The following is a 12,334-nucleotide window of genomic DNA, read 5'->3' as shown; positions in this document are numbered from 1 at the left end:
ACCTTGAATAGTTAAGGTTAGACATTGACCTCGAATAGTTAAGGTTAGGCATTGACCTCGATTAGTTAAGGTTAGGCATTGACCTCGATTAGTTAAGGTTAGGCATTGACCTCGAATAGTTAAGGTTAGGCATTGACCTTGAATAGTTAAGGTTAGACATTGACCTCGATTAGTTAAGGTTAGGCATTGACCTCGAATAGTTAAGGTTAGGCATTGACCTTGAATAGTTAAGGTTAGGCATTGACCTCGAATAGTTAAGGTTAGGCATTGATCTTGAATGGTTAAGGTTAGGCATTGACCTTGAATAGTTAAGGTTAGGCATTGATCTTGAATGGTTAAGGTTAGGCATTGACCTCGAATGGTTAAGGTTAGGCATTGACCTTGAATAGTTAAGGTTAGGCATTGATCTTGAATGGTTAAGGTTAGGCATTGACCTCGAATGGTTAAGGTTAGGCATTGATCTTGAATGGTTAAGGTTAGGACAGGTCGTTGGGCAGCGGGTCTCGCAAGAGTTCTTTGCAAGTTTTTGCGAGTTCTGCAATTTGCAGGTTACCCTTTTGACACGACCGTAAAAGTTGCAGGCTGATTGATGGATGGATGTTAAGATATTATTGGTTGAAATTGATTGGTACTAGCTTACGCAAGTCATACTTTGTTTTACAGGAAGAAAAGATAATTGGATTTTTTGTTAAAAAAATGTTTGCATATATTATTTAATAAGTGCACAATCTGCCCGGGGATGTGATCTAGAAGGGTTAAAAAGGCATTTTTAATTTCATCTCGACTTTAATTAAATTGAACACAATGACAAATTAGTCAGATTATTAGGCGAGCAAGTGTAAATTCTGATTATAAAATTCAGTCTTTCCAACACAAATTCTCACATTTTTTTTCTCACTGGCGAGTCCCACTGGACAGACGGTGACCGTGTTTTCGAGAGGAAAAGCAGGAGCGAGAGATAAGTAGCGTGTGCACATGCATGTGTGTCTGTGTGTCCTCGTAGCCTATGTGTGAAGAGCCTGTCAGAGACAATGTGTTGTGCCTGTATGAGGGCGAGGTTCAGCCCAATGAAGCACCGCTGTCCCCTCCAACTGCGTCCCCCACTGTCACCCTGGGACGCCGACGCTGACAGTGATTGGTGACTGTGTCCTGCACTCCTCTCTCCTCCCTCCACCCCTCCCATCCCTTGCTCCTGTGCTCCACTTTTATCTGGCCCCACTTGCTGCCCCTGGCTTTTAATGCAGAGCTTGGCTCACCATTAATCAAAGTCAAAGCCTCCCAGTGTCTGGCTGAGACAGAGAGAAAGGGAGAGAAAGGGAGAGGAGAGACAGAGGGAAAAAAGGTAAGAGAGGGTTTGAAAGAAAGTGATGAAAGAATAAAAGCTTCTTTACCTTTGTACGATTAATCTACTTTGGAATACAGATGAGTTGGGGCATCATTTTACATGTCTGGCACAGACCCGAGCCTCTGTTTTCATTATTGTTACTTCAGTCAGTGTGCAGTCACCATGATTCACGTGGAGAGGGGTCGGCATATCAAATGTGCTGTTCTACATCTTAAAAGAGCACACCGGTGATTTAATACTGGAGAGGCTCATTAGAGACAAACTATAAAGAACGGTCAAAACTGATGCATCCTTACTTTTAGTCCCTTTTATGGATAACTGCCCAAAAACTCTTATGTTTCCCGTAATGCAACTCAATGGTGTGACTTCGCTGGACACTCCCTGCCCATATACTGTATATAAGAAGTGGACTTCATCCATTGGTTTGTGGACTGCCATTTTGAAGCCTCAAGATCTGCATTTTGGCCTTTGCCATCTTGGTTTATGGCCTTTGCCATCTTGTTTTTTTGCAACCACAAGTGACACGAGAGGGTGGAGCTAAGTAGAATCAAATGCTGAATAAGACATTTTTAGGCGGCGAAAGTGTTATAATTAACTTTCATGAACTGAACACACATTGTGAAAGGGTTAAAGCTTTAAGACGAAAACACGGAGAACTCCCAGACCTGACAACGCCGTGGTAGCGACCTGTCAATCACAAAATAGACACGCCCTAAAGCATACCCTGTTTTATGGTCTATTTGACTCTAAATGGGACCATAATTTACTAAATGAACATCATGCTGTATTGAAGAAGACTTGAAACTAGCGATTGACACCATAAACTCATGTTTACAATGTTTACTGAGGTAATAAATCAAGTGAGAAGTAGGGTCATTTTCTCAAAGACTTCTATACAATCAGACTTCTTTTTGCAACCAGAGGAGTCGCCCCCTGCTGGCTATTAGAAAGAATGCAAGTTTAAAGCACTTCCACATTGGCTTCACTTTTAAGAACTGGAAGTTGCCGCCTGTCCTGCCAAGTAAAAGCCCTCATCTTCCAAACTCCAGACCCAAAATGCATGCTTTCTGTTAAGAATTGGTAGTTAGATTAAGCAAAATGACATCACCAAGGGTAATTTTCAGACTTTAGAAAACTCCCAACAGCCCCTGAAGACATTATAAAACTTTCACAGGCTGAGAAGTACTCCCCATGACTAAAAAACTGAACTACTTGTGTAAAATTGGTGAAGTTCCCTTTTATACAGTAAGTAAAATGTATTCTGTACCCCGTACAAAGTAGCCAATGTTAGTTTTATGAGTTCCACCCCAAAATGAGCATAAATGATTAACGTCTCTAACTCTCTCCTCTCACTGTGTCCTCTCTCTCGTTGTGAGATTCCCGGCCGTCTGTGTTCCTCATGCAGCACAGCTTTCAACTCTGAATTCCCAGCTGGAAGTTCCTGCTCTGCCTCAGCTACTCTCAGTGAATTGATTGGACAGAAAGTTGCACTATAATTGGTCGGCTGATCTCGTACCAAATTTTCATTCAACTCTGTGTACAGAAAAAAACCACACAAACGCACAAATACATATGGGCGCATTCACTAGCAGAGTTGTTCTTTCTCTGTAGTGCACATGCTGGCACACCATTGAACCATGCAGCCTCCTAATAGGGGCTCAGTGTCTCAGACGGGGAGAGCTGCCTATAGTCATGTGCTGTGCCTCTGTCAAAGGCGTAGGTTTAACTACCACCCTCCCTATTAGCAGGGGCTCAGACGGCCAAGCCAGCCATGACTACATGGTAATGGGCCTCTCTCAAACATCATAAAGAGGGATCAGTTCAGCACCATGGATTTCTGTCAAGGAACCATGGTTGGAATTATTTCAAAAATCACATTATACGTGGACGACTCTAAACGGAGCTCTAAGTTAAAAAGAACAAGTACACTGCGTGAGCATACTTTCACACAGACACAAACACACACAGACTTTGTAGCGCCACTTAACACACTATATGAAGACATCAGAATTGACGAAAAAGCTCAGTAGCATTCAAGCCCACACTTTTATTTTTGCCTGCAGCTAATACCTCCCTTTCTGGGTCCGGGGACAGGATCCAACATTTATGAGAACAGGCATCAAATGAAATAAAAATGGCACCCGGAGAGAGCCTGAAGAACTGTCTAAGATGATGAAACTCTTGGACACCCTAGCTCTGATACGTAGAAGCAACAGCGATAGGAGAAGAAACAAGGAAAAAGAACCCCCCCCAAAAACAAATGGAAAGACTCTGTAGGCTGTAAACTGTAAAGACATAATGAGTGGTGTCTTGAATACCCTCCACGGACATGTTTGCCTAACATCCCGTCTGATTTTAGAACCCCACAGAGCGCAGATCTCTTTAATTCGTCTGGTTGTTTGGATTTCAGTCCAGCGCATAACATCTTAGCATCTTGAATGCAAACCACCCGGTCGGACTTGCCCATAGAAGGCCGAGGATAGCGGTGTTTGCATTTCTGTGGGAATAGCTCTCCAAACAGAGCAGCTAAGTGGAGGAGGATTGTTTGTAGATATACTTGGCATTCTGCGGTCTGAGGGACTGTTGGCACATAATCTAGGTCAAGGAGGCTGTGCATGTAAGATCAGAGAAACTGTTGAGCATCAGGCGTTAGTTGAAAAAGATAGCACCAGTCGTGAGGTTTATTGACTTTTTTTTCTTTTTCTCACGCATTGTTCATCAAACCACCCCCGCGTAGAGTGGAAAGGAGTTGTAAAATGTGTAAATGATGAAAAATACCCTCTAAATATGAAGCAGTGCTGGATGTAAGTTAAGTGTCCAGGATGGATTGCATAAGAAAACATGGCTGCCATGTCTGTAGTTTTTCACCACAAGTACTTCTATCGCCCACAACGTGACTACCATATATTTATCTTTGTGGTCATTCAGCAGTTTAATAAATTCACTAGAAGCAGAGAATGTCTCCCACCCTCAAAATTAAACCACACTATTTCACAAAGAGACATAAAATGGCTGGTTTTCTATAGCTAACATAGATAAATATGACTAAGTTCAGGCCAGGCGTGAATGATAGCCTAAGAGGGGGTCATATATAATCTTTGTATGTCTGTATCTGTATATGTGTGTGTGCGCGAGTATCTCCTGGAGAGCACAGGCTGTGAATGAACTCCTAAATCACACTATTGATCAGTCCTTCCTCCCAGACACACGCTGGGATCGAGGGCAGTTAAATGGCCTCTTCGGTGATTCACACTAAATCCCTTCAACTCCCTCCTCTCCTCCTTCTCGTCCACTTTTCCTCCTCTCACCTTTGTCTCCTCATGGCCAATTTAGACCATAACCCCGCCAAATGACTGCCGCCTTACTGTTTTCTAGGGGGTCTCTTGGTCTTCCTTAATCTCACAACAGTCCACACTAGAGCCATGTCAAGTTGAAAAGGCAAAGACTCCATTGAGACAAGCACAAACTTTATCTTTCCTGGGTAATCTGACTTAAAGGACCACTTCACCTTTATCTATTCTCTCATAGGCTGACATTCTTAAAGTACTAGAAGGGTAATAATATACCATTACACTTGTCAACAGTCTGTATCTCATGGGAAGGCTGCAAAATCCCATGTCTGATGATGTGGTTTTGAGCAGAGTAAGCAAGAAAGATTTATTTTGGTCTTGACATTATTGTAACCAGACAGAACTGTGAGACTTTGAAACTACAAAAATTTAAAACTAGGCATTGACAACAGGAAAACTGCATTTTTCTTGCTTTTGCTTAGCTTGAGACTGCAGCCATACAGTAGATTTTGTTGCGCTATTGGCAAATGCTGTATGTACAGTAAGCCAGTCAATGTAATGGCTATAAATTAAGATGAGGTTGAACATTGGTGAAGTGGTCCTTTAACCTCTTCCACTCCTTGAGGGTGCCAGTGACTAACCAACCATGTCAAGCTAGCATGTCGGGAAAGGAGGTTAAATAACGTTCTAAAGTTAGGCTGAATTTTGGCGAAAAAAACTGGCATGGCGATTTTCAAAAGCATCTCTTGACCTCTGACCTCAAGATATGAAAAAATGAAAGAAAATGGGTTCTATGGGTGCCCACAAGTCTCTCCTTTACAGACATGCACACACAGTTTCCTGTATACTATTGATCTGCTATCTTTCCCCCAAAACAGCCTGTCCAACCCTAGAAAAAGGGGTCTATAATAAAGAGGGGTGGAGTGGAGATGTACGTGCATGTGATTGATATTACAGGCCCTTATTTACATGACATGGTCACAGTGATGACCGAAATCGCTCTTCTGCTTTGCACAAAAAATTTGTGCATTATATAAATGCACTAGCAATTTACTTTCATATTAAGCGGAGGCACATCCATGCATGTTGTTTGCAGAAAGGATGGATGAAATGGAAAATAAACAAGAGGGTATGTTGATTAATTATTATCTACTAAGCAGTCATTTTACTCATCTCAAACAGCTGCTGCTGAGCACAACAGCACATGACAAAAATGGCTCACCTTGACAGGCAGAGCCAAGAGGCATTAGAGGAGACTGTGCACCCTTTACCTTTAACTCTGCCACATTCTCCTGGCAAAAATGAATTCCACTTTCAAAACTAGGAAAAATAAAAAAGATCTCACAATGACTTTTTATGATTTATGAATGTGTGAGCTTTTATGCACACTGCCATGGCTTCGTTAGAGTCCAAATGGGTAGCTTTCCAGAGTCACATGTTTCTGCCTATGATTTCAATTTAAAACAGAATCGTAATGAAAACATTCAATGGACAAATTCAAGCTTTTATATCCCGGATATCTGTGCACCTGTGCATTCCCAGACGCGCTTAAACACGACCATGTCACATGAACAAAGAAATCTGTCTATTCTACTGCCAGGCCTGGCTCTGACATAGAGAAGACATCATGTGAAATTAGGGTTGTGCGATGTTCGTCTGTTTAGTTCAAACAGTGCCATCCTTTGCTTTTGTCTCACGTCATTCTGATGCTGAAGCGATCAAGTCAGTTTCGAGGGGGTTTCAATCGTGCTGTTGTCATTTCGCTGCTTTAATAGTGAGATGAAAGAAAAGTTTGCCGTTATATACAGAATGGGCACCAACACCCTGGATACCAGCAGAGTGCTTATGTATTTGGATTACACTTGTTTTTCTTTCACATTACTTGCCATTTGCAACAATTACAATATATTGTGTAAGATTGTCGCGATGACCCCATTGTTTGTATGATGACTGGTATTGCAATGGGAATTCCCATGATGCTCCAGGCTCAGAATACACCTCTCCTACTTCATTTACATGGAACTTGTTACGCCACCTCTCTCAACCTTGCATCATGCGAGGGCGCAGAGCACAAAACTACCAAATGAACGGACAAGAGGATTTCACGGTCCCAGAAAATTTCTTAATGCAGTCTTCATGAATCCACACACATAGAGCCCTACATTTTAAAGAGTGTCTCCTCTTTTAGTTTTTTAGCAGTGCATTCATATCAACATGAATCCCTTCTGGATACTTCTGCCTCTTCAGCCAATGAAACCCCCCTGTCGAAACTAGGACCAGTGCAATTACCTGGCTACAAAGGACCACATAGGGCCGGACATAGACCTGGCAGATTACTGGCAGACACCTCATTACCGTAGCAGACTTCAACAATAGGCCTGGGCATTGCTTCTTCTACATCTATCTGTCAAGTGTGCTATTAGCCTGTCAAATGGGGACAGTCAGCACCATTAGGCCACCCTGATAATCAGACCTATTTACTCCCTCATTTTCCTCTCCTTCACTGTCACAGTCTTGCAGTCTGGTCAAAAAAGAAAAGAAAAAGAAAGCTTTCCCTTTCTCCATCCCACCCTGACTTCCCTCCCACTCATCCTCTGACTCATTTTCAGACAAAGACAAGTTCAGTTTGTCATTACTTTCTTCTGAGAGTCACCGCAATCAAATACGGTATGCCCTCCACCAACTGGACCGAATTCAATTTCAAAATGTACTCCCATACAAAAGGGACCTGGATAAAGGAAATTCACTGGTCTTTGAGAAAATGTTCAAGTTCATTCCACAATTAAAGTGGAAATGTGCATCAATAATCCTGAATTGACATTAGGTATTTCATCATTGGGTCAGACTATGTACAGTAGAAAACACAGAAAATCATAGTGCATGTCCAACAAAAAGGTCCCAGGGCCCCAAGCTGACAAACGTGTAACTCTTTCCTTATGGGAGCCTTGCCAACAAGCTCTTGTCTTTCACCACGCTGTAACTCCACTTCATGTCTGTTATTAGCTCCCACAAGCCCACGCTGTGACTTTCACGGTCCGCCTCATCCACAGAAAAATGAAGAGAGCCTCATTTACATGTTTCACTTGGTCAATACTTGTCTCTTGTTAGGTGCTTCTGTGTGCAAGTCAAAGATCTACAAGAGCATGAAAAACACTGTAGCGAAAAAGGACCGGCAAAGACAATATCCTCGACCTGTCATTTCCATTGGCTGGGCTCAGGTCCCATCAGGCACAGTTAGAGGATGAGCACACGGCAAACATACAGAGAGACAGAAAGGGAGAAAAAGAGAGAGAGAGAAGGAGAGAAAGATAACAGGATGAAGGTCATTTTCATTCGCTGGGCTCGGATCCATCACAAGCAAAGTCAGAGAATGCACACACAAACACAAACATACAGGGAGACAGACAAGGAGAGAGGGCAGAGAGAGAAGAATATTTCAGTGTAGCCTGAAAACAACAGCTGTCCGCGTATCTATCTTGGGTCTGTCTCCTTCAGTCTGACATTAAAGTATTGAACAGTGAACGCAGTTGAACCAAGGTAGCTGTTATACAACACTAAAGGTGAGACTTGTAGTTCAGCATGTCTGTCTGCTGTCAGCTAAGGTACGAGCAGTGAAACAAAGAAATGACGGATTTGCGGATCACGCCTAATGCTCAGTGTAACTCGAATTTAAGAAAGGTGCAGAATTATGTAGGATTAATTCTCTTGTTGTTTTTCTTAATTCAGAGAGCAGTGCCAGTGTGTAAATCTGAAGATTTACAGACAGGTTTCAGATGGGGTGTAGCCTTCTGTGAAGAGAGAAGTACTGACTTGCTGTGCGGCATTGCTCTCAAAACAAAGTCTCATTAAACAAAGACCAAAGACAAACAACAAAGAGATGCGTCAGTCTGTGAAGGAACCAGCCTGCAACCTCCAGATGTGAACCTCAAAAAAAAAAAAACAGGTTTCATAAATGAGTCGTGTGTTGTTCTTGGAGGGATGATTACCTTTAGCAAAAGAAAGAATTCCTGGAATGCCCAAAGAGAAATGCAAACCGGGGCTATTTCCATCATCGGATTTGATGTGTAAATAAACTACAAAGGAAAGAGGGATGGTGCAGTGAATGGCACTTGTCCTGCAACAAAATGTAACATGCTGTGTCTTGGGTCTGGGCCTGAACTCCTCCATCTTGTTTTCAAAAGGGAAAGCCATTACTTTGATTCAGGGAAGAGAGGCTGAGAAAGGGAGCACGTATGTATATCTTTCACTGAACCAGCTGGCCTCACGCTTCAAGCTTTAAAATCATTATTCACGGTGGTGCGACGTGAAATCTTAGCAGCCCTGAAGAAAGACTCTGAAATGCAATGATGCTCCTTTGAGGTAATAATGTTTTCACAAATAAACTGATATAAAACTACTTACTCAGGTTTTTGCTTGCAGAAAGGATAGATTTAAAGAGGACCTATTATGTTTTTGTGCTTTTCCCCTTTCCTTTAGTGTGTTATTTAGTTTGTTGTGCATGTAAAAGATCTGCAAAGTTACAAAGCCCAAAGTCCACGCTAAAGGGAGTTACTCTCCCCCACAGAAACACTGCACCTGAACTCGCCTCGCTTGAAGTCCCGCCTTTTCTTCTGTAATGTGGTGATGTCACCAAGTAACACACCTGCCTAGTGGCTAGTTTGGCACGTCCTCAAACAAAGCTAGTTAGAGCAGAGCTGGAACGAGGAAAGAGTTTGGTTTGGTTGACTAATCACAACAGAGGGCCAGCCGACCAATCAGAGCAGACTGGGCTTTTCAGAAGGGCAGGAACTCAAACAGAGCGTTTCAAACAGAGGGTGAAAAGAGGAGCTGCAGCATAGACGGTATGAGAAAAATAGAGAGTTTTTTTAACATTAAAGCATGTAAACATGTTCTAGTAGAAACCCAAAATACAAGTATTCACCTGAAAATTAGCATAAAAGGTCCTCTTTAATAAAACAAAACAATAATACTAGTATGGAAAGTTACCATATCAGCCACTTACCAGCCTGGTTGGTGGTGATGTCTATGGAGACATGCTGGGCAGGGTACGGGCTCTTATTGCTGACTCCGTTGACAGCCTGTATCTCAAAGCTGTAAAGCGTGTGGGCCCACAGGTTGCTGATGAACACCCTGGTGTCAGTCAGACCCAGCTGTCGAGGGACGAAGTCCACGTTGTCGTCGCAGTGGGAGCAGGAGCGTCGGTCGGCCCGGCACTTCTTGCACACTATGTTGTAGACGACGTCGACGCGGCCGCCCGTCTCCCTGGGAGAATGCCACTCCAGGATCACAGAAGTCTCGTTCACAATGGAGATCACGTTCCTTGGGCTGGAGGGGACACCTGGAGACACACAGAGAAAAGATGTAAGCTAGGACAATTACCTTTACAGCTAGACCCATTTCATTTTAGAAAACATTTTAACAGAAGGCAATCTGTCATGATCCTTAAAGCAAAATAACATATTGCTTGTCAGAGAAACTGTTTGGTAAATCTGCCTGCTGTTAGGTCAATTTAGTCAATTTACAACCCTGTAATAAAGTGTTGTTGACCAAGAGAGCAACTTGTCTTTTTCTCCTTTTTCTCCATCTTCAGCACAATTGTAATGCTAATTTATTCCATTCACACCCAGGGAGATCATACAGCGAAACGTTTGTGTCTATCAAACATTGGTTATTTAGCAAAATGCAGTGTTGCATGGAGTATTCTTATCCGAGTGGCTCTGGAGATTCACGCTCCCATTCACTCCCTCATAGCCCGCAGCTGGAACAGAACCTCAAAGACGACATTCAGAAGGAAATCAAGAAATAATAAAACAATTGTTTTGCTTGAGTGCATGGTGGCTTAATATTAGGGTGCAGAAAAGTGGCTTCTTGTTCAGCCTCCCGCAAATGGAGCGCAATTCTTTAAGAGTTCAAATCTGCTCAAATGGCAGTGTATAATTTTGCTTCGCTGAGACTGCTGTGTCCCCTGCAGCTGCTCAGAGGCAGCTCTTTCTTCTCAGATACCAGACACTGCCGATAAAGCGGAAGCTCGCCAAAGCCCTTAGTCAGTGCTGCTTGGGTTAAGTGAGGCTGCCCTGCAGAGCTGATCTGGTACCAATTTATCCTCCATAAAGCCTGACCTTTATCTTTAAAAGAGTAGTTTAACTGACCCACTTCTAAACCCATGACTACTGTGAAACTAAAAATCTGCTAGAAAACCCTTTGAAGAATTACTCAGCTCTCTAACATACTCCCTTTCCTCTTCTCTTTTTACCCATGAGAAAGATATGACAACAAGCGTACATATAGACTTTTAAGCATATTATGATACAGCACTTGAGTTTTCCGTGGGCTTAGGGCAGATAGTTACTTCAGTCAACACAGACACAATTAATCATTGTTGCTGCAAAGCCATGTGAGATAGCCCTGGGGAGCTGGGACAAAGCGCCCGAACACACAAGGGTGAGGGAACGGCACTGTTACTGCGACGACCTCGGCTCGGCGCCTTAACAACAGAGAGGTCAGTGACAGGAAGGGCGTGATCTCCAGAGTGTGATTATTATGGTCTGGCTCCAGATACATGGTCGAAAGGCACATAATTTGGTCCGTGGATGCTACCAGATTTCGTGGAGTGAGAATATGGCGAAAAAGGGCGTGTGCTGGTGGAAACAGGCCATACGAGGGAATTGGCAGCCCTTTAGCGTTTCCCCTTTGGGGACTGCACAATAGGCGCTTCGTATGTTACTCACACTGCTTGCATCCTTTGTATCATCCATCACATACATGAACTCGCCCCCAAACTTGCATCGCTGGGAAAAGCAATGCACATTTGCTCATGCGGAAAATGCATGTGACACAAACACACACGCCTGAGCTATCTGTTTCTGCGTATTCATGCCTGCACTGTCTGTATCAATGTATTCTTACAACGGTGAAAGGAAAAAAAATTGCCTGGTTGAGGTGTGAACGAGGCGTCACACCCCTTCGTCCCAATTACAAGCGAGCTCCGCATATGCAAGGATGGTACCAGAAATCAGATGTGACGGCCACTTAACCAGTGATTTGCAGACTATTACTGCAGCCTGTGGCTGTTTTAATTCGCCATAGGATTTAATTTGTTGAGGATGTTACTTACAGGCTCTCAGCTTGCATTCAATTTAGCTGTGCCAGTCAGATTTGATTGTGCTTACATACATGTTGCTTTCATTTAGGAGCAAAACATCATCTCCAAGCAGCACCAGTGCTCTTTGTGACATGTACACAGTAAGGACTCTATTTTAATAGTGCACTCGCAACAAGCAGTGTGAAGTGTCAGGTCATTTGCACAAGGCCAACGAGGACGTATCAATGTTATTTTTGTTCAGTATGGCCAATTGCATAATTTGTTTTATACCCTTTTAACAATCGCAGGGACACAATGATACTAGCAAACCAACTAGCTAAGTCAATGTGATTCTCCAGAAAGCACAGAACAGCACATCCTATAGCAATGCAAATTGGGAGCCAGATGATTGAAGCTTTTTCAGCTGAATTTGTGGAGATGGTCAAAGTCTGGTCACCTGGTTTTCCAAGTGTCATAATACACATTTAAGACACAAGAAACTACATGTTAACTATTTTGTGCAGTTACTAAGGACCAAAATGTTGTATTGTTTTTACTGGCTGCTTTTGGTTTGTTTTACTTATGTGATTAATGCGCTTGTACTCAATTAGATCTGCT

General features: G+C 42.8%; 1 protein-coding gene across 3 annotated transcripts in view; it reads right to left on the bottom strand.

The window, feature by feature from the left end:
- LOC119498363 (ephrin type-B receptor 1-B) overlaps nucleotides 1–12,334 on the bottom strand; it is a 168,563-nt gene that overhangs the window by 48,155 nt on the left and 108,074 nt on the right. For all 3 annotated transcript variants that reach the window (XR_005209107.1, XM_037787193.1, XM_037787194.1), the window contains exon 5: nucleotides 9,638–9,973. Coding sequence is in view for 2 of the 3 variants with exons in the window: in XM_037787193.1 (XP_037643121.1) it covers nucleotides 9,638–9,973 (336 nt within the window). In the remaining variant the exon portion in view is untranslated. The remainder of the gene's footprint in view (nucleotides 1–9,637; nucleotides 9,974–12,334) is intronic.

Source organism: Sebastes umbrosus, chromosome 12, assembly GCF_015220745.1.
Source record: "Sebastes umbrosus isolate fSebUmb1 chromosome 12, fSebUmb1.pri, whole genome shotgun sequence".
Lineage (NCBI taxonomy): Eukaryota > Metazoa > Chordata > Actinopteri > Perciformes > Sebastidae > Sebastes > Sebastes umbrosus.
Note: the sequence above shows the minus strand (reverse complement) of the source record. Positions and strands in the feature narration are given on the sequence as shown.